Source organism: Eupeodes corollae, chromosome 1, assembly GCF_945859685.1.
Source record: "Eupeodes corollae chromosome 1, idEupCoro1.1, whole genome shotgun sequence".
Taxonomy (NCBI): Eukaryota; Metazoa; Arthropoda; class Insecta; order Diptera; family Syrphidae; genus Eupeodes; species Eupeodes corollae.
In genome coordinates this window covers 262,023,988-262,047,790 of record NC_079147.1, presented here as the reverse complement: position 1 = coordinate 262,047,790, position 23,803 = coordinate 262,023,988, and the positions used below count along the sequence as shown (strand labels likewise).

The 23,803-nt window shown below is 29.1% G+C and overlaps 1 protein-coding gene across 5 annotated transcripts in view; it reads right to left on the bottom strand.

The window, feature by feature from the left end:
• The window catches only part of LOC129940701 (mucin-2), a 387,216-nt gene that overhangs the window by 14,141 nt on the left and 349,272 nt on the right, over positions 1-23,803 (bottom strand). The window contains exons 1-2 of one of the 5 annotated variants that reach the window (XM_056049127.1): positions 22,556-22,895; positions 12,351-12,816 (exon numbers count right to left, since the gene is read on the bottom strand). The exons of 3 other annotated variants lie outside the window; for them this stretch is intronic. In XM_056049127.1, the coding sequence (XP_055905102.1) occupies positions 12,351-12,429 (79 nt within the window). In that variant the 5' untranslated portion in view covers positions 12,430-12,816; positions 22,556-22,895. Of the gene's footprint in view, positions 1-2,368; positions 2,448-12,350; positions 12,817-22,555; positions 22,896-23,803 lie in introns of those variants that run through there. One more of the 5 variants, XM_056049130.1, reaches the window with a different exon arrangement.

Below are 23,803 nucleotides of genomic sequence, written 5' to 3'. Positions count from 1 at the left end.
CTCACTTGCACTTCATAAGAAACCTCGAAACACCACTTGATGCATTTTAGAAAGTGCTGTCAAACTTAATCGTTATTAAATCTTCTTGTACGGTTCAAACACCAATAAAATTTATTTAATCTAAACTGAGACCTTTGGTGGAAACATAGCAACACTTAATTTTCTTTTCTATTCTTGCAAAATAAGCCCAGTTAATACATTTTCATTGACAAAACTAAATAATATCAACAGTAACAAATTAGTTTTTTTTCGCCAATGGAAAACACATGATTCCAAATGCACAACTACTCAACGAACACAGCCATCGAGATACAAATCAATCGTACCATTATTTGAGAACGAAATAACATAAGATCTATTTGAGACTCTTATAAATGTCAAAATCCCATCCGTAGTAAGATTCTACTTTAACTTTTAACGGTAGTATTCATACTGCGGATAATTTTTTTGCTATTGATAAAGTTTCCAACAAAACACGGTTAATTTAACTTACGTTGGTGCTTTTAAAAATTTTCAAATAATTTTTTTTTATAATAAAAAATTTGAATTAAGGGACTTCGAAAAGTAAGCAATGAAATGCAAGTTATTTTCTGTTGAGATATATGTAAGAAATGATATTTAATTTTTCTCAAAACTTTACCAAATTTTAACAACAATAATTTAGTAGAAAAAAATTAACTTCAAATCATTATTTTTAGTATTTTTGATTGAAAAGGGTTAAACTTAAAAAAATCATATTTTATTATGTATGATTTAAAAACGTATTTTTTAAATATTCCGTTCTGCAAAGTTTTGATGTTTTTGTCTGCTTATTCTTAAGATATAAAGGACGAGAAAAATTATGTCAAAAGTATCACAGATACATACATGTACATATATGTATGTACAAATTTCAAAACTATGGATTTGGATTCTAGGGACTTTGAAATGCAGATAAATATAAAAATGTTCGCCTTGAACCGATTATAATAATTTTCAATGGCAAGTAAGTGAGATGATGTCGTGAAATAAGGCCAATTTTCTAAACTTGACTAATTGAACTTTACAAAAGTGAAGTGAAGGCAAATTTTCAACAGTTGGCCATATGGCGAAATAAGGTGAAATAAGGCCCAACTATTTTACGAAATTAAACCAACCTATTTTAACGGTGAGGTATGTAAGAGGGGGTCTGATATTTACCCCCTGCCTGAGTATAAAATTTGGGGTAGTTGCGAGTTTGACTATATTTTAAGTTTTTTTTTGCATTTATGGCAAACCATACTGTTTAAAGTGAAATAAAACCAATTTGACTTCAATTCACTTTGATGATTCCAACTGCTTTGAATTGGCATTGTAATAAGGTACACTTTTGAAATATGGCCTTATTTCACTTGGCTTTAATTCACGGCACCATTGAAATTTGCTTGACCATTTTTTAAATAAATTAAAAGCAGTAAGTATACGCCCACTACAATTTTTTAAAGTCGTTCTTAGAGACCTTTATCGTGAATAGGCGTAGTTTAAATTTAAAAATTTAAGAATCACACTTGTATACAAATTTGATACGTAAAACAAATCTGTTAAGGGCCACCTTCGTGGTTTAAAAAAATCAATTTTTTGTTTGCATATTTCTAATGTAGACATGACTTAAAACATGCTTTGTAAAGCATTTGATCAAAAGCATGCTTATTTTACAAGATATCGAGCCTCAAACCCGACCCTGCCTATTTACATTGTAACATTTATTTAAACGCGTTTTTCAAGAGTAGTATTTTTCAAAACTGTTGGCCCGATTTGGAAGAAACTATAGAAGATATTCTTAATGTGTAAAGCGTTACTTATACATAAAACATCTCGCTAGGTGTAGGCACAAGATTTCTTAAAGTCTTTTTTAGATTGAAAAACATGGTCAAAGAAAGCATTTTTTTCAAACTGCTGCCATTTTGTGAAATTTTCAAATACTCATAAAACCTTGTGAGACGACCCCGTTAAAATAAGTGGTCTTTTGGCCTACTTAAGTAAATAGAGACGATATTATTAAGTAGCCATTTGTCTTATTAATAAAAGCAGGTATTTAAATAATTGGTAATTTGAATTTATTTCAAGAAACATTCTTAAGATTTTGATAAAATTTATTTTACATATGATTTCCCTTTTTGCAAAAACTAGAGTATGGATAAAAAGTAGAATTGAAGCGTTTGAGTGAAAAAATGGGTAAGTAGCATTTATTTTTGTTAAATAAGAAAAACTTAACATGCACATTGTTAAATACTTATTATTTTTCTTGTTTTATTTGTTTATCAAAACTTTTTCTCATTAAAATAAGAAAAAAGTTCTGAACAAAAAACTTTAAGCCCATATATTCTAGAATATTGCAAATTTCACTTACCTTCTTTCTCAGCCAAACATTGAAATAACGTTGAGCTTGAATTCTTAAAAGTGCTTTGTTTTTTGTAAAGGTCGTTCTTTTCTATCATCATAAAATATAAACAAATAAAAACAATAAACTCTTTAATTATATGATTCTGCATAAGAAAATCTAATTTACTTTTTTTTGTATTTTTTTTAAATAATTAACAATAAACCTAAGCAGGTTCTCAATATATGTATATACGAACTTATATCCTGATATTTAATGGCACTTCAAAATAAATAACAAAAAACAGTTTAAACTGTCTTAAATCAGTTAAACAAATTAACATCTTTAAGCCTTTGACTTTTAAATGTGTTCAAGTCGTCAGTTTCATAAAATTTATGTGAGAACCAATCAACTTGTGAAGCACCTTTTGTTTTTATTATCAAGCTTAAGAAAAAAGATACCACTTATATGTTAAACAAATATAAATAAAACATCTAAGTCAAAAGGTAATAAATATAATATCTACGTTATATAAAGTATGATCTAATCAACCTCATTACTCGTAGTCATAACTATATAAGAGTACATTCGCCTTCATACAATTGTATGTATATATTTCTCATTCACATTTTTAACTCCAAAACAAAAGTACTTGTAAATCTTTAAAGATACTTATAGATACGTATAATTATTTTGCGCCACAAAAATTAATACATCAGGTTGAAAAATATGAATGCTAATGTGTCTTGGAAGATCTCAACTTCAAGAGGAGTATGTAGCTATTTCTATGCTAATGATAGTGCTAAAAAAATGTAAAAAATCGTATTTCCGCATGATGTTCATACTTCATACCTTTATAACCTAATGTAATGTACATGAGTAGGTGAAAATTATATGTTATAAGAAATCGGAGTAACAATCATCATAAACCATAAACAATAAACATCAATCATTTATCTCGAGCAGTTTATGTTGATTTTTTTTGTGTTGTATGTTGAAATAATATATTTAAGTTCATTATTTTTTATTCATCTTCCAATTATTTTTGAACACACAACTATTTATAAGCTTAACGATATTCTTTATCATTTGGAGGTATCAATACCAAATAATTGGAAGAAGTTCTCAATAAGTGTACAAGAATATTAAAAGTAAAAATAATTGCGAATCTGATGGTGTTCTGTCTGATTGTTGTCTGGCAATTTCAACCTTTATTAAGAAAAGGGTTCATAAAATCGTAACGTTATTGTTTATTGTTTTCAATAATGGTTTAAGAGGGTTTAAGGGCTTCGTTACGTGTTCCAGAGAAAATTAATCTTGTATCCAAAAGATATAAAATAACAAACAAAGGATTAAGGTACAGGCATTTTAAAAAAATAAGAAATCCTAAGAACAGAAAGTTACAAACATGAAATGAATTCTCACGCCAAACTGTTGTGTTCTAAATCACATTTGTGTTTATGATATATTGACAAAGGACATAATTTAAAATCTCATGCCTTAGTTGGAAAAAATACCTACTGCTGAAAAGCTATAAAGGTAATTGTGCATAGATATAACAGCTTAGTAGTTAAGTCAGTATTTTTATTGTTTCTTTGGAAGGAGTTTCGAAAAAAAAAAAAAAAAAACAAATTATAAAATGAAATGATGTCAATTCACATTTTAGAATTTTTCAAGGAAGGAGTAAGAAAAGAAACACATTTAAAATTTAGTGTACATTTTTCTTAATTTAATATGAATTCTTATTGTGTTTTTCTAGCTTTGAAGATCGTTTCAGGAAATGTGATACTTTTTTTAGCTCTTTTTTGAAATATAATGTTTATTAAAAGCTAAGATAGAAAAAGTGGGTACAACATTTTTAAGGATGTTTTCAAAAAAAAATTCGTACGCACTGATTCGTATGACCGTACACCCGTACGAAGTTTTTTTTCGTCGTCCATAGCTGAAGAACTAATAGAGATATCGACTTCAAACGCATTTTGTTATACAGATAATATTGCAGAAAGATGCGTAGAGGATTCTCAAGAAAATTTAGTGGATGGTTTTTTTTACCATAGCAATTTAAAAACATGGTGAAAATTTTCGTTAATTAATTACATGGTTAACATGTAACGTAATACCAAAAAAGTATATTTTTGGAAAAAATCCAATTTAATGTTTTTTTATAAATAAATCAAAACCGAATAAAATTGTCACCTCAATTATTTCACGAACAAAAATTGATTTCATCTACAATTTCATGACTTCTGGTAAAATTTTGAAAAAAAAAACGAATTGAAAGTCGACAATCGAAGTTTTAAAAAAAAAACATAACTAGAAGTTGGTAAAAATTGATTTTTTATTCAAATATCTTTTCAAACATTTTAGATTATGCCTTCAAAATAATTTTATTTGATAAAAAATTTGTTTTCAACATTCGGTACCATTTTGAGTAAAATATAGTTAATATTTTTTACAAAAAAAATAAAAACCTAAAATAAACATAACTAAAAGTTATTAAAAATTGATTTTCCACTCAAATATCTTTTCAAAACTCTGAGATATTGGATTCTAATAAATTTTTTCTTATAAGAAATATTTTTTTTAACATCCGGTGCAATTTTAAGGAAAATTTAATTAAAAGTTTATGTTACAAAAAATAATAAAAAAAATACTAGATCTTGGTAAAAATTTACTTTTGACTCAAATACCTTTTCAAAAACTAATAATATTGGCTTCAAAATAATTTTATCGCACAGAAAATATTATTTTCAACATACAGGACATTTTTTAAAAATCCAACAAGTAGTGTTTTTTTCATACAAAATAAAAATCTACAAATAATAGTCCGTAAAAATGTTAAAAATTTATGTTCGGTTCTCCATATCTCGCGAATGATAGAAGATATTGACTTCAAATTAATTTCATTCATCCAATTTGTATTTGTTTGTATAAGAAATAAAAACTTTTAAGAAATTCTACTAAAATTGGTAAAAATTGGTTTTCGACTAAAAATGTCGTTAACAATCGTAATTTTGAAATTGTTATTATATTAAATAATTTAATAATTCAACTGACAACTTTTTTAACAAACTACAGAACCTACAAACCTTCAAAGAAAGATAAATTGATGGGAAGTTTTTAGTGTGGGTCGAATCCCAGCCTTTTTTTTAAATTTTGATCTGATTGAAAACAATCACCCTATTTTGATTTGTATCCAAGAAGACTTTTTCAATATTTAAAAAGTCTTAAAATACTGAACACGATTTCCTTTATTTTATTTTATTTTATTTTATTTAAAAAATATAATATTTCAAAAATAGACTTGTATAAAAAATTTGCATTTTTCTGAAATCTAAAATAGCTTAAATCTAAGTAAATAAAAAGTTCATACGTTTTCAACTTTATTTTTGTATCATCAAGTTTTTAATATCAAATTTTCATGGAATATCGAAATTGAAACGTTATTAACGAGTTGAATAATTTTTACCTTCAGCATTTCTAAGAAATAAATAAATACCATAAAAACCAGTTGACTTCACTACACTTTTCAACTTAAAATAAAGCTTTTTTTACAGGAACAACTTCATTAAACTCAACTCTACTCTTTATTTAACAGTCTCATTGGAATTAAAAAATACAAAAATAAATAAATTGAAAATCAGCAGATCAACTTGAAAGGACTCTGCAAATTCTTACAAAACAAAAATGAAAATAAGAATAAAAATAAAAACAAGAAGGAAGAACTTTATACTTTGAAAATAAAGAAGATTTAAAAGAATTACGTGGGAAAAAACTTTTCCTAATTGGCAAAAATAAATTGAATCAGGAAAAATATATAAAATCATGATGATGATGATGACGGTGTAAGAATATAAAAAAAATGGAATAAGAAATAAATTCTATTGTTGAACAAATATTTTTCTCACTAATTTATATAAAATTCTTGTAAGTTTTAATTGGCATCAAGGTAAGAGAGTTTACGTTCTTGCAAACATAATACTACAAAAAACAAGACATTGGGAAGAACAATTCTTTTCTTTTAAAATTATTGAAAGTTTGAATTATTTTATGAACTCGACTTATTGGAACGTAAACTTAGTCAAGTAAAAAAGTTTAACAAAGTATTTTTGTTTTTCATTCCAGGTATTAAATTTTTCCATTTTTTTCATTTCAGGAATTATCAAGCGGAAATTTTAACATTTTCTACAAATATGGAATCCGATGATATATTTATTTCAAAAGGACTTAAGTATGATTAGGAACCTCTATTGCTTCTTTGCAATCTCACATTTAACATTTAATATCCAACAAACTATTTAACTAAGTCCAACTTAATACTCTCTAACATTTATGAACTTATGCCCTCATGACCATTCGTTTAGGTATTGTTATCTAAGTTGCTAAAAGTCATTAATTTTTCTTCTGTAATTTTGTGGAATTTGCTTATCCACAAAATTTTGAAATACCTAACTCAAAAAAAAAAAAACATTTTATGGAATTTAGCACAACCAAAACATAATCACCAACAACATCTCCCACCAAATTACTTAAATCCTACTTACTTATAAAAAAATTAACCAAATTGCCCTGATTTTGAGCTTGCAAATAAATAACCAGACAATTGAGTTGAGACTTTAGGTTACCCACTCACAATTGCCAATTACCTCCACCTCCTCCTCGTGCATCCAACATACATAAACCTTGGAAGAAATTTACGAGAGAGCAGCGGCGTCGTTGGCGCGGGGCAGCGTTAAATTGAACGGACACCCAAGACTCGAAGTTGGAGTTCCAAAAAATCAACACCACGCCACAAGAGATTAATCAGCGTGCAGCAAATACCAAATATTATATTGTGTTGTACATAGCGTACGTCTAACGTCTAGTGAGTTGTAAGCTTGTAACTTGTAGCAAATGTCTAGGTCCGAAACCCCTACTGTACTTAGTGCGCATAAGAAGTAATGAATTTTAACAATTTAATTCCCTGCCTGATGCTGGACACACGAGTGAGAAGAGATTATTAAATTTTTTTACTGTGGGCAAAGCATAGGCAGCGGAAAGACTGGCATTTTTCTATAAGCACCAGACGTTTGCCAACCACGCGTCATCCGTCGGTCGTCGTTCGTCGTTCATTCGGTCATCGTAGTCATTGTCACGTCATTCGAACACATGTTGTCATCAGATTTTTAGTTGTTTTGTGGTATTCTTAGAAAAAGTTCAATGTTTTCGACTTTTCGAGTCATACACTCGAACATTGCATAGATATGAGTCAGTTTTTATTTTTATTGAGTTTTGATTACAAAAAGTGCCAATTGATCAGTGATGACAATAAAATATAGTTTATGCGAAATTTATTGAGGGCCAAAAGTCTAAAGTCGGAAGTCGGACATATACGACAATGTTCATTTGTCGAAACTGCGATGTGTGGTGGTGTATAGGGTGAATCATTCGCTTCTAATTTTGCTTGTCTCTAAACAAAAACGACATTTTAATGTTGAGCAATTTGTTTGCACATTAAACAATTACAATAAAAACGGTATACTATCCATACTGACTCGTGTGTTGTATGTGTATGCTATATTTTATGCGCTTATGATGCTATATGGCTGGGCCGATATTATCAGGAACCAGCATAGTGCCATATGATGGAACAACAAGTCGAGTGTAGGCAAATTTTGACTTCAACTTCTGCAGTTTTAGCTGCTGGAGCTGATGCTGTTTTTGCTTTGCTCCTTATGCGGCTGGTTGAGTTAGGCTGGTGATTTGCTCCACCCAAATCAACCTTATGTTAAGAAATATATGACGGAATAATACACACATATCGTATCGACCTATATATGGAACGAAATTCACCACAACGAATTCATAACAACAACGGGACAGGAAGTGGGTGGTGATTGATTGAACAATGTAGTTAGAGACAAAATAAATGTGCTTAAGTAGTTACAAATTGAAATGATACCAATACTTGTTGGCTAAATAGTTATCTACTACGAGTATAATATATGGCGAATATTTTAATATGTGTCATATGAGAAATAAAACGGTATTTTGCTTGTTTTAGGTTTTACTTTTTTTGCAATATTTTTTGTCACACCTTGTTTGATAAAATTATGACCAAATATCGAACATAAATATTTTTTTAAACAAAAATATTTTAAAACAAATTTTTAAACAGAGATAAGGATTTATTAGGCTTTGGACTCCGTTCTTTTTTGTCTTGTGCTATTTTTAAATTTAATGATGATGAATTAAATTGATGATTGTTTAAATTTTATTTCAAATTATACTTTGTAAGTTTTATTCTAGAAATTTCATTCTAAAACCAACTTAGCTTTTTGTTAAGTTTTTATTTTTTTTTAGTTTTTAAGTTTTTGATTTTTTGAAAACTTATTAGTTTTTACCTAAAAATGCATTCTTTGTGTCCATAATTTTACACTACTTATGGTGCAAATTTTGTGTGATGTTAATTTTTATTATTTTTTTAAGTTTCACTGAATGTTTGAATAGATGAATGAAGTAACTGATTTTTGCCAACAAAAAAATATGAATGCAATTAATTTAAATCATATGCTAAATTTTAGAGTTTTGAATAAAATATTTATTGAGTTTTTACTTGCGACATATAGGAATTGTATTTCAAGTTAAGTTTCCGTAAAAATGTCGAACTCAAGACTTTAATCAAACATAATATTACGATGGTAGAGAAGTTGAAATACGTGGGTCCCCCGATTCCATCCGTCTGTTTGTCTGTCCTCGCCTCTACAGCCCAAATGGGAAATCGATTTCAAATATGAAAATCAAGGCTTTAAGTTGAAATCTAAAATACTAATTTTCTCAAAAACAAATTGATAGATTTTTGGTTATGTTTTTTAACTTTTGTTTCTTGATTTGGCTTATTTCAATAAAAAATATGTATTTGTATTACTCTAGAAGGGTGTTTCCCTCCCCCCCGTTATTTTATTTTTAAGTTTTTTTTTACGAGAACTAATGAACCAATTTTTCAGCACAAGCTCTTGTACTAACTGTCTCAATAATTTTTGATTATTTGAAATTCGATATCTCAAAAACGGGCATCGTTTTTTACGAAATTGAAAAGTAAAACGTATATATGTAAATAAGCTTTACTGCACAATAAAAATATTTTTGAACCAAAATTAAAAATTTTAAATATACAAAATTAATTTGGAGCAAAAAATAAAAATTTTTCTGCCAATTTTGAATTTATAGACATTTGAAAATTTAAGAGTGTTATATTAAGATATTTGAAAGTACATTTTTTTTGATAACTAAGGACGGTAAGGAAAAGTATTGGTTAAACATTTTAATAAAATCTGATTGGACATCCTCTGTACACAGTACTTTATAAATTATTCGGAAGAAGCAAGCCAATGAACGTTTTAATATAATTTCAAGCAAACACAACATTTGGCTTTAAACTTTGTTTCTGGTTTCAAATATTTTTCAAATAAAATGTTTCTCAATAAGGGCGGGTAAATGTTGAAAATAAGCTGTGCGTGAGGTATTAAAACAATTATCTTTTATTTGAAAAGCGCATGTATGCCATAAAGTGTGGAATATGACATCATTCCAATCAGCCTCGGATTCTTACGGTGGCACGGTTCCGAGTGGTCCAATTTTCAACCATTCTTCTGTATAGATCAGGCTGAATTCAAGCGATGGCTTGTTTTATTTTCACCTTAAGGGCATCGGTCGATTATGGTCTATTTGCATTGACCTACGACTTCGAGAAACCTCACACTAAAAAGTCTAGCATGACCTTGGTATCCAATTTACATCACTCCTACGAGAGATAACCTTACCCTCAAATCATTCATGCAAAATGTCAATAGTGGCGTTTGCTGGAACCACATGTTGTCTATGTCCATATGGTTCAATTCGGGCCACAAGAAATAACTTGTCATCGTAATGTAGCGCTTGCTGTTGACGGTGACCCCCTCCACACTTAAGGATAACTTTTTTAGGATGCATTATCACCTGGTGAACCTCGCGTAGGTTTGTTTCGTCTTATATACGACAAGTTTGCTTGTTAACGCAGTTATTTTTCGGCTAAAATTGTAGTAATCGTACAAACGATTTAAAGCCCAGTCAGCGAACAAACGGTGTTGTCTATGGTCATGAATTTTGAGCTTCTGGGTCAGTTAAATCTTGTACGTTTGTAGGCCCAAGTAAAAATAAATAAAATTGGGGGCGCAACAGTCCGTTTGAGAACTAGGGCCTAGTGACTGACAACTTTCAACCATTCCTGTGTGCGAGTACTGTTGTCAGGAGTGGAAGGAACCTACAGTCTTAAGCAAAATCCGAACGGCAAATTTGAGAAAGCACTTTTCATGACAATAATTACTCTTGGAGAATTTGTCAATACCTCACAAGAGGCAATACCGGTGAAAAAAACTTTAGGTGGCATAGGCAGACATCGAGCCCAAGACCTCTCGCATGACAGTCCATCACACTAACCATCATGCCACGGGTACTACAAGGCCCAAATCCCAAAATTCGCCAAGTTGAAGTCTGCGAAAGGCCGAGTTCTCGGGTTCTGCTGCACACTTTCACGGATCAAGGCGATGTTCTCGGCCGGGCCGATCTTGCGTTCCTTTAGCGTACGGGTGTTAGCTGATTGTTTACTGAACCAATCGTCTAAAATTTGCCAACCAAACGTTGAAGATTTTACAGATGTCACCAAAACAAAAAGGCCGACAAGGGGCCAAAAAACAAACAGTTATTTCTCATATATAGACGTAAAATTTGGTAAAGTACGAAAATTCAACTGCCATTTTCTTAACTTTTGAATGGAAAAATATTAAATGACATTTGCCGAATTTAGAATTTAGAAAACAAGAACATTCAAAACTTTTGAAATTCGAAAAAAAAATGTTTGCATTGCAAATTTTGTTTGTAAAACCTCAAACATTACTTAAATTTTTTGAATGTCAATAATTTTTGTCTGGCATTTAATTAATTTTTTTGCACTAACATTTAAAACAAAATCTCAAGTACATGGCTCGCAATAATTGTTAAGACCAAACTTTTAAAAATTTGTATTGCTTAAAAATGTTAACATTTTTTGTTTCAAGTTGGTGTCTAGATTAGTGTCCTCTTTTGAAGGATAAATAAATCAGTTTATTTTCTTTCACCAACAAAAATTAAATCAACAACAAATAAAAATCCTAAGGCTAAGCTTCGACATAAACTTATTTATCTTTTATCATTTAGAACTTCTTTCCATTGTTATTTAAAAATTACGTCCATATGTCATTCAATTAAAGGAGCCACAATGTAGACTCAGCATGTGTTTAGTTTCTTTCGAGATGAAAATTCTCGACCTTTGGCCTTAACTTCAAATTGAAGTTATACCTCTTAAGATTATCAAATAGTTCCAATAAAAGATTAATGGTATTTCTTCTACACCTTTTATTTTCGGTTAGTACATAAATCTGATAGATTTCATCAAGAGACTCTACACAATAGACTTATTTATGATTGAATAGCTTGTACTTAATCCATGAAATATTAAACAGAAGCTAAAGATTATAATGTCAACATATCAATAAATAAAACTCAAGGTTAATGTGATGCTGCAAAATCTCATATGTTGACACTTAAGTCATATAATTCATCAATAACGATATTAAACCCTCTATATAAGACTTACAACTAATCTCAAATGCATATTTGTCATTGAAACTTTTCATCGCACGCATTATATGTAGGCATCAGGTATTGTTCAATGGTGGATTGCATGAAGCACATAAATTGTTAGATATTGTATCTAATCCTTGAATAAATTTTCGCAATATTCATTAAGAGTGTTTGTTTAAAAAGTCTCTTTTGTCACAGCTTTTCACTATACTATGCAGCTTAATCTTTAATTAATAACCCACATTATTGTTGAATTAAACTTAAATTCAAGTTTCTCTTTTGTTGACAAAGAAAAAACACTAAAATGCATACAAAAGGTAAATATTTTTGTTTCCTAAAATAAGGGAAATAAAATTGTGTAAATTAATTTTACCTGTATCATCCATTCCATCGAAAAATTTCGAAAATGTATTTTTTGGTTTAAGAAATATTATTCTCGGTTCCATAGCCATTCGGACGGCTTCTGGGGTTCTCTTATAAGACTTAAGGAAGATACACTTTCACAGGTGCTCAAAGTGTAGAGCGTGAGTGTCTTGATGTCGTTTACGTAGTCGTCGTCCAATTAAATGGTGATCAAGATGATGATGTGGAGTGGACACACTTAAAATCAGATGATGATCTGATTTCAAACGAATTCGGTTATTCTGATAAAATCGTAGAATCTCACAGCGGATTTTATGACTTTTTTCTTTGACAATTTTGTATCTTTTTAACTTTTTTCTTTTAAATTACAATAAATCACAGTCGGCAAGTTCATCACATAAAAAAACTTAAAAAAGACACTTTATTTTTTGGACGATGCTTTTTTATATTAATTATTTTTTTTACATCATGTTTTCCTATAAAAAGAAAAATTTTAAAATAATTTCAAGTTAAGAAAAGTATGATTTCGATGGAGGAATTTCACACATTTTTCTTCTTCGTTTATTTTTGTTCTTGTCTTTCGGGGAAGATTGTCGGAACACAATACAAAGGTAATAATTTGGGAATTTGTATCTTTTTCTTCTACCGGAAGAAGGTGGTATTCTTTGATCTTTTACCTCACTCTAAGTTGAATATTTGATGGGCAACCTTAAGAGAATTAAAAACAGTTACAACAAACCGCAGGAAAACAAAGAAAAATCCAGGGAATTGTACGTTAAGCATTAGCTCCCTGGATAGGGTTAAGCTTGTGGACGTTGCTTGAAAGAGACTGAATTAAGTGGATATTCCAGTCACACACTGGGTTTCGCGGATAAAAATAAAAATCCAACAACAACAAAAACAATGAAACAACACTAACAACATATGTGCCAAGTTGCACCCCTGAAGTGAAATGAGAGTTTCCTGGAGTTCAACTTTAATGAATTTCAAGCCACATTCAGTTAAAAAAAAATAACAAAAACAAAATACAATGGCACACCAACCGCCACACCAATTTTGCCTTTTAGAAACAAAAAAGAAGGTATGTACCTTAAGGAAAACAATTATTCCACCGCCACGCCATACCACCTGTTGCACATATATTCGTTGCCGCATCCACCAGAGCCACCAGAGCCCAGCCAGCAGGTGATTCTTTGAATTCACATACGGATGCGGATACGAGTCAAAGTCACTTTTGCTGCTGCTGCTGCAGGCGGCCATGTGCAATGCAGTGTTCAGCTTTTGTGCGGTTTGGAGTTCTGATGGTGCGAGTTGTGGTGGTGAAATGAGAACAAAAGTTCGTCGAAATGGAATATGGAATCCATTAAAGTATGCACTTTTATCTTGGGTTATTTTTACCTTTTTGTATCTTCTCGTCTTTTGTTTAACTTTTTATTTTCAAAACCAGCGAAACAAGGCTAAGGGAAACAACTTTGACTTTCTGGAAAATTGGAGCAATTACGCACTGAAGACGACCGACGATGGGGCATTTGGGGTTACCTACAAAAAATAAGACGAGCAAAGTCCGTTGTACCTTCCTATAGGTAGATTTAAGTTTTTAAATTAAGAAAAAATAAAAATTCCTTTAAAAGGGATAAGCTACAAACGAGAAGATGATTGCTAACCTATTAAAAGTTGGGAAAATTGGATTATTTTTTCTTCCTTTCTTTTTGGCAAGTAGGTACCTAAAGAAGATTTTTTGTGGGAAAAGTTCCTGGCACTTGTTTGGGTTTTATTTTCACTTTTTTTTTGTTTTTAATTTAAAAAATATATAAATTTGAGTTCAATATTTTTTTAGGTTTATGTGTAAAGCAAGTACCGAAGAAAAACGAGAAACTGAAGTAACATCATAATGCACACAGCAAACAGTTTTATTTTATTTTTTGATAATGAAAATTAAAGAAAAATTGAACTTACAAAGTTCAAGGGTTATGAATCATTTAAATTTTAAAAATACAAATTTTGGGGAACGATCTAAAAGTATCTCAACATTGGAATACATTTCAATGAAATAATATTTAATGAAAACAAAAATTAAGAAACTATAAAAAAAATTGTTTTACAATCAATCTATGACGGGAAAATACTACTTCTACATGACTTGAAAAAGGTTTAAAATGTCAGAACCATGGAATGAACTTAGAACCTTTTTCCTAAATTTGTTTCCCTATGCGTTTTTTGGATACATTATTTATTGCTATAAGAAAATTAATTATTATTTTCAATTATTTGTAATCATAAAAATGCCATTCAAACTGATTTTTTCTTATTTTCTCTTTAATTGTTTTGAAGTGAATTTGGTCTACAAATTGTAATTTCTGCAGCTTTAATTTAAAGTGTCGTCTTCGATGTATTGTATTTTCTTAACACAATCTTATGTAAACACCTTTCTACTTTTGGGAATTTTAAAAATAAAAATATAACAAATATTTTACTTAAAGAGGCCCCCGAAAAACTGAAAAAATTAAGAGGTTAAAATCGTTGTTCCTTTTACTAGTGGATCTTTTTTCGATTAATGATGAAATATCAAATTTTTTTGTTATCTCTCGACGAAAAAATGCATGCTTCCTATCTTAGCCCATGCCTTAAATTTTAGCAATTGAATAACTAGGTGCTTTTTTGGAGTTAAATTTTGTTCTTCCTTTTTCCAATATTTTCAATGTTTAATTAACTGTCAGTACCTATAGACCTTCGGCATGCATTATAATTTTTTTGGATAGTTTTAAGTCTTTAATAGTTTTTAAGTTGCCTAAAAATTACAATTTTTGAAAAGTAGACGAATTTTACAACTAAGATAATGCAGATTTTCCAGTTTCAATAATTTTCTCTTGTTCATCCAACCACATTCATGATTCGAACCCAATACTTTTATTATTTTTGACAAAGAATCTCAAAAGTAAATCAAGTTAATTGACCTAGATTTCAAGTTATTTTAAACAAGGTTTATTTTCATGTTCTAGATTTTTAGCAGTTTTATAACATTGATTTGGTAGTAAGATTATTTTTATTATTGATTTATAGCACAAAAATAATTGCAAATTCAGTATTGAAACCTCAATTAAAACGTGTTACCTTATAAGATACGAAAAGCAATCAAATAAATGTAAGTATCAATATTTCAAAAATATTGGTAGCATTAAACTAAAAGAACTTCTTTGTTTTGTTAAATTTAATAATTACACAGTAAAAATTAAGTATTGTGCCGAGTGTAAACAAATAAAGAGAATATTGAATGTTATTTTGAGAAATTACTTAGAAGCTTTTGTAAAACGTATCTAAACTTAGGTACCTACACTTATTGCAGAAAAACCACGCAAAAAGTCATAAAATTGAACTGATATTAAAAATGATAAGAATTATTATTGCATTTAACGTTGTTTATTCTTATATCAAGTTTTCAAACGTTGTTTTAATAATTTTTTAGGAGGTAAGTGCTTTAAGCTATATTGACTAGAATGTCAATAACTGATAAAATAAAAATTATTGTTTGATCTAAGATAAGCAAAACTCAAATACTTTTTCCGGTGCAGGTATATGTTATATATAGTATAAAAGTTGTTGTCTGATTTAACACCCTCGTCGTGTTTATTTAATTTTCAATAGTACGTCAAATGCAATATGTTAGATTGTTAAGTTTAGATTCGAATAGGAACAAGTGGTCAATGGTAAAACCAGAATTTAAAACGCAAAAACACACAAAACACTCGAAATTAAAATACAAAAATAAAAAGTTAAATGAAAATAAATTCAATACATAATAAATCAATATAAGTTTTTTTATAGTTCTTGACAACTAAATAAATCTATAACACTTAAAATTGCACATATGGTCTACTAACAACTGTCAAGTTAAAAGAGTGAAATCAATATGGGTTGAGTTTGAGCTTGGGTAGATATAAAAACACCCCCATTTAGCAATCGTATTCAATATGATAGAATGATTTCATAAAACAAAGAACCCACTTATTATATGCTGCATGTTAAATAAGGAGTGTTGAAAATGAAAACATTACAATATATTAATAACTTCTCTGCAGAACATTTGTATGAGATCATTGCTTTTAATTTTTCAATTTTCCACTCCTTTTGCAGAATAGTAGAAAAAGGAAAACAAAATTTAAAAAAAAATACCCTTTTTTGCATTTCAGATTTTTTAAACACATACTTTGATAGCAAAACATTAACCAATAAAATTGGTACATAAAGAATTTGACGTAAAAAAAATGGCTAAGTCTCAAGTTAATTTAGTCCTTTTCAAACTTTTTGTAATTAGATTTTATTCAAAACAAAATAACAACAAAATTTGACCCTATTCCAATGAATTCCAAAACTTTGATCAAACTCTCAAAACTATTGTTTGATCTTGTTTTTTAAAGCTCATTTAATTTCATTAAACAAAGTTACCCTCATTTTTGTTTTACTAAAGCTTTGGAACTTTTAATCATAATTTTGACATTCCATTAACTTTAAAAGCAAATATTCTTTTTTTTATAAATTTTCAAGCCTTTAAGCAAATCCCAATTTTGTAAAATAATTTCCATTGTATTTGACTTTTCGTTTAAAACAAAGTTCGAATTTGTTATTATCAAATTTCGCAAAATTTTAAAATTTAAATGTTTGACATTTTTCGAGTCCCATTTGTGTACAAAATCTTAGGATAGTATATCTTATGATTTTAATTTTGACAAATGAATAAATCATTTTTTTTAAATATTTGAACGACATTTTTGTTAAAATAATTGTACAAATGTCATACATTTTAATTCGAAGTTTTTAAGAAAACAATATTAAATATTAAACACCAATAAGGTGTATAATAATCTCAAAAAATTGGAAAATTGTCTTTGAAATTTTGTATCTTTTATAAATTTTAAAGATATAACTTTTCCAACAAGCAGTAAATACCCGAAAACTTCATACATTTTGAAGATTTATTTTTGGAATATTATTAAATAAGCAAAAACCTTTGCCATACAAAAAGTTTTTAAAGTTAACTAAGATTAAGACAAAACTATAAAACCATTGAAAGCTATTTTTCAATAATATTATATTTTTTTATAAACAATTTAAAATTTGTATATAAGTTAACTGAACAAAACGAATTTTCAAATTTGTTTGGAAAATGTTTATACGCGTGTGAAGGTTCTTAAATAATTTTGACAATAAACAAAACAAGAAAACGAATCTTTTAATACATTTTTGTATTCAATGTTTTAACGATTGGATTATTTAATAAAAGAACAAGAAAAGGTACAAAAAAGAAAACAATCCAATTAATGAGATGATAACCTGAAAAGGCATTGAATTTTGAATACAAAAAAAATATTTACCAACGTGTAGAGAGTATTTAATTTTGTTTTATTTTGCTTTTTTGCATTCAACCTGATCGTGATAATAACTTTAAGAGCATAATATTGAAATACTTTTGTATTCTTTGTTTTTTGTTTTATTTTTAAACAAATATTGATAGTAGAAAACTTAATACCAGCTTTGTTAACTTTAAAGTCTCATTTTTTTATCTATTTCAACCAAATCAACCAAAATGATGAAGTCATTTCTTCGTGAAGTTTGCAGTTTTTTTATTTTTAGATAAAATAATTAAAACAAAAATTGCGAAACCAGTTATTTGTGACAATTTTTTTTTGTCTTTTATACTTTTTAAAAATTTAATTGGATTTTTGTTATAAGAACGTTTCTAATCTAATGTGAGCGTGATGTCTAAGCCAAGTTACTGGTTTTTTGACAATTTTTTATTCAACGACAATTAATGATGGAAATTCAAATACATTTCTTTACATTTTTTTAATGATTTTGGTAATATCACTGCATTTAATGTATTTTAATCCAAATTTGAATTTAACTGTAAATAGTAAAATAGACGGACATTAATCTTATACTTTCAAACCAAAATTACCTTTATAGGAGCTTTATACCAAGAAGCCACTAAAACAATGTCTTTAAGTATATGAATCTATATATCTTCGATTTTCGTAACTGGTTTGGCTTTGTTTAATGTTTATGTACATAATGTTTAATAATAATGTTTATATACCTATTATAAAATATAAATACTTCTTGGTTCTGCTTTAATGGTTATTTGAAAGTAAAATTAACATGAATGTAACTTATTATAAATGGAAATGACCATGTCGATCTACTTTGCGGATCACTTACATAGGTTCTAGAAAGAGTTTTGTTAATGTTTTCAAAAAATGAATTTGAAAATTCAAAATTTACGAAATGTTGAAGTGATCCTTTGGTAAGATCGAAGAGGCAATAAAATCAAAGTTAAAAAAATAACTTATTTCCTTTAAATTAATTAAGTTTTAAAGAAAATATTTAACGATTTTTAATTTGGCACAGGAATGTAGTTTTTTTATTTTAAATTTTGCCACTAATTAAAAGATATGGTTTTCCAATAAGAGGTTTCATTTTGATATGAAAAAAGCAAAAGTTTTAAAACCGTCGAAATAGGTCTTTCTTCCATTTTGAATACAAAATTAAGTTATTAAATGGAAAATGATATTATATCCTCTTCATAAAATTGTTCACTATAAATTTGAACAATTGCAGTTTTATGACGTCGATAAATTCACATATGCTATCTTTAAGGCTTTCAATTGATTGTGGAGCATTAACCGGAACCACATCTTTTTCGTGACACTAAGAAAAAAGACTTAATGTATGAAATCACATGATCTTAGTGACCAATTGTGATCATCTTTTCAAAAGGAGACAGTCAAACATTTTTTAAAAAACTGAGAGCCGTGTATGATTTTTTTTTTCGAAAACTTTAAAAATTTCGTGGGTTATTGGCAGCTTTAAGAGAAATAGCTAATCAAATAACAACTCATTTGAAATAAAATCACATTATTGACAACTCTATACATTTTCCAAATCCTTTCCTTTTGGGATTTATATTTATCCATATAACTATTTTTAGAAAATATTACAGTATTGATAAAATCATTTAAGGAAGGTTAAAAGTATTGAATACAAGTTTGAACTATAGTTTGTAATAAATATAAAGGAAAGTAAATGATTTGTTTTTAAACGAACAAATTGAGGTTAATATGATTTTTTTGCACCTTTTTAAATAAAACCAAATTTAAACAAAAGTATGTCATTTACGTGACGGGAATTTGAAATATTTGACCATTATTGAGGTTATGAGAGTTTGGTTCTTATTTTAATAATTTGCCATTTTTCATTAATAACTTTTACCATTTTTATATTAAAAACTTTGTATTGCATATAAAAATGGACAAAATCATAAATTAACTTTAGAATAATTTTTAAGTGAGACTAACCAAGTGAAATGTATTGTTTAAAGTTAAACATGGTGTGGTTTATTAACAGGTGTAAGGAAACAAAACCAGCAACAACAACACACAAGAAAAACTGGAACAATAAAAGTGTATTAATCTGAATCAAAAGTTACCCAAAGTAGCACACACCGCATCAGGTTGTTATACTCGACTTTTGTTGTTATGTAGGCATAGTGTGTTGAATTTTTGAATGTTTATATTTTCTTTTTCATTCAATTTCTGGTTTTGATTCTCAAAAAGAAAAAAAAAAGTTTAAGAACGAAAATGAAAGCTGTCAAATCAAATGGACTTCTTAAATAAATAATTTAAAATTCTGAACTTGTTTTGGTTTTTTAAAAAAAAAGTATGAGTTAGGTGTAGAATAAAATTCAAGACATGTAAGGTTCGGAAGAAAAACACTTTCTGTATTTATTAAAAATATAGTAGATAGATGGTTTTTGTTCCACATTTTGTATTGGCAAAAAATGTTGCTGATAATTACTTAAATTTAGACAAATCAGAGCAACCTTAAAAAAGCACATTTTACAGCTAACTGCTTGAGGCTTTCAAAAATTAAGTTTGATGACAGTTAAGAAATTTCGTATGAAATGTGAAAATTTGATAGCTGCTAGGAGAGTAGCTGAAGGTCAAAGTCTTCAACAATTTGATCAATATACCACCATTTCACAGAAAAGACTGAATCCATTTCAATAAAAGGCCTTAAAAAAACAGCATTACAATGGTTTAGTAATGTTCATGTATGTTATTTGAATGGATACGCTTCTAAGAGTGTTTCCAATAAAGCTTTTATTTTGAATATCTCCCTAATTTGGGCAGATGGCTCTTTCGAAGCTGTCATTTTTTAATATTTGATAGGTAAAACTTTAACCAATAGATACTTAAATGACATAATTAATGCTTCAAAATCGCATTGGAACTGTTAAAAATGTCTACAAAAACGTTGAGCACTTTGAAGTTCCATTTAGCATATGAAGTCAAAGCTTTTTTGGATCATCGTTAAACTCCCTTAAACTCTTCAATAGAAGAACTGGTGAAAAAAGTTTGATATATTGGGACAATTAAGTGATTTGAAGACTTGAAACTTGTGACGCTGACAAAAACCTTGACTTGTAGATTTTTCGTTGATCTTTAAAGTTTGGAATTTCACAAATTCTGTTAACACAGGAACTTACGCCGCCACCGGTCAATCACCAGCAAGGTCGTATGTTCGCTGATTGATTCTCTCCAAACGAATGCGATTTCCTTAAAAAAAGTCATCTTCAGTGACGATATCCATTTTTATCTCGGAGACTACGTTTATAAAAAGAATTGCAATCGTTTTTGATGTTCGGAAAAAAATTAGAATTATTGTTGATAATATTTTATTTTCTTTAGAATGCATTTCAATGCCAATATTTCAGTTTTTAAATCTTACGAAGAATTTTGTTCTAAAAATGTACTTTATTTCCAAGGTGAGTCAATTAGAAAAAGAAATCCAGATTTCCACGACGACGTTTAGCAGAATAAGGCTGTTAATAGTTATGAGTAAATAACACCCAAATTAAATTGGTAAGGTTTGAAATAAAGTTCATAATAATTTATTTTTACAAACGACCGATCACAAAAATAGATCGAAAACTCACTTCTTCTATTTTGTATTTGCCAATTATCTTTTACGATTTTATTTATTCACCTTCAACAATAATTTAAGTCAATTCAATCCCACTTCTGACACCATCCTTATTTTTTCCTTCGTATTTTTGCAATTTCTTGTGGTTAATTAGACAAAACTTCCCTCGAGTGATGTAATTTTTCCATCGTTCTTTTAAGTAAATTTGTTTGTCTTAAATCAGCGTTGGCAAAGAAGATTATCCATCAAAATTTGCAAAATAACAAAACTAAGAAAACAAAAAACTAACTTCATCACTTAAAAATGATAGAAATGATTCAAAACGGAATTAAAGAAAAAACAAACCAAAAAGATACAAAAAAATCAAATAAAAATTAAAAAGCAAAAACAAAAAAACTATCAACATTCCGCAAAGGTAACTATCCTCTCCAGAAAGCCAGAAAGTATCTCATAGTTTTTTTTGTATCTATCCATCCATACTCATATGTAAATGTGTAGATACTTTTTTTGTGTTATTATTATTATTTTTTTTGCAACAATTTTTAGCTTCATTCGCGCGAGAAAATTCGCGCACATTCAACATCAGCAAAGCAACACTGTGATTCTAATAAAAGGTACGAAGTAGCAAAAATATTACTACCATCATCATTATCATCATCATAAGTGTTTGTAGTTGTTGTTGTTGTTAAGTTCTTCATCAGAAAAATAGCAGCAGCAGTTATTTGCGGCAGCAACAGCCAGAGGCGGCGGATTTGTCGCTTTAATGCGGTGACCCCCATGAGAACAGAATGAGACTATAGAAAAAAAGATATTTTTTCTTGAGAAACAATTCCTATCACATACCAAAACAAAAAAGACCAACAAACTAGAAGTACACTAGAAGCCTGCAGAGTTTGTTGTATTCCCTGGTTTCTCCATGTTTGGCATTTTGAATACCAAATAATTGCAATTATAATTCTTTGTTGCCAATTCGTGTTATTGCTTAGCTCGGCTCAAGCTTGAGCTCAGCTCAGCAAACAGGCAGTTTTTGATATGAATTTTGAGGTGACAAATTTAGTGCACATTTGCATTTTAGAACACGATATTAGATCAAAAGATATAGATACGAAGTTGAGGTACACATGAAATTGCTCCATAGATACTTTATTGATTTTTATTGATTTGGGTTATATGTTCACTTTTGATTTTGAATTGGAAAATCACAATTTTTTTACGATTTCTTTGAGATCTCGCACCCACCTTTTTGAGGTTTGTATTTATTTATACCGTCGTTTAACGGCGGTGTTTGTTACCCCTCACTGAATATCAATTTTCCAATCTTGATTTTTGTTTTAAGTAAAATATCACAAAAAAGCAACAACAAAAGTATTTATAACACTTCAAAGATACTTTCAGACAAACAAAAATTATTTAAACGTTATGAGTATCTAAGTGTTTGCTGTCTTTGTTGTTGTTGCAAAGACCCACGACACGATATAGACAAGCGACGCGGCACAAAGTATCTCTCGTGGAAAAAGCTATCGCGTTTTTTATTACTTCGATCGCAGCGCACCCAACACGATTGAGTGTAAATGTTGAACTGAATCAAAGTTGAATTGGTTTGAGTCTTAAGCCGCGAGCCGGCCAAGTTAAACCCAACAACATCAAAATCAAAAGAGAGCTTGTTGTTGTATATAGATATAAAAGTATCTATCAGCTGTTTTTTTGTTATTTCGGATTGTGTTGCCAGAGCATTATTTTGCGTCACAATCACAATCTCCCCCTTGACAGTTGAACCAAGACCAATCGCAGTTACAGCAATGAGACGATCAATTGGTTGCGGCGCGAAGGTGCATAGTGGGGAATTCTGTGTTGCATGTACGAGTACAAAAAAGTATCTATCTATTTATCTGAAGTGTTTTTTCAATCGAACAAGTGAATTTTATTCGGTTAAGGTGTTTTTTCTTGCATTTTTATATCTTTGATGTATTAAATTTATTTTTTTGCCACAAGATTATTTTATTACATATATTTTGGTATCCAAAAGATTTATTAATGATTTTTGTATCTAAGCAGCAGTGCTACCGCCAATTTTTATGTTTTGATGATGATGAAAGTGTTTTTGTGTTTGTGCTTACGATCGCTTGTAAATGATCATAATTCTGGATGACGATGACTATGAGTATCAATTTCAAATTATTGAGCTTGATTGAATGATTTATGAATGATCCATCATAAAGTAGGGTTTGTGTCTCCATCTCCACCTTCTTTTATTGTATGCGCTTAAAACAACCAGTGCGCCGCGTTGCTCGCAAGAGATACTTGCGTTACTATAATTTTATTCAAATCTGCATCTTATTTAGATTGTATCTATGTATCTATATGTGAGTGGAACAGTAGAGCATCCATCTATAACAATCTATCTATCTATCAATTTGTGCGGTAGGCTTCTTATTTTTCTAAATTTATTAGATAGATTAGGTAATTTCAAACCATTATGCTGGTTGA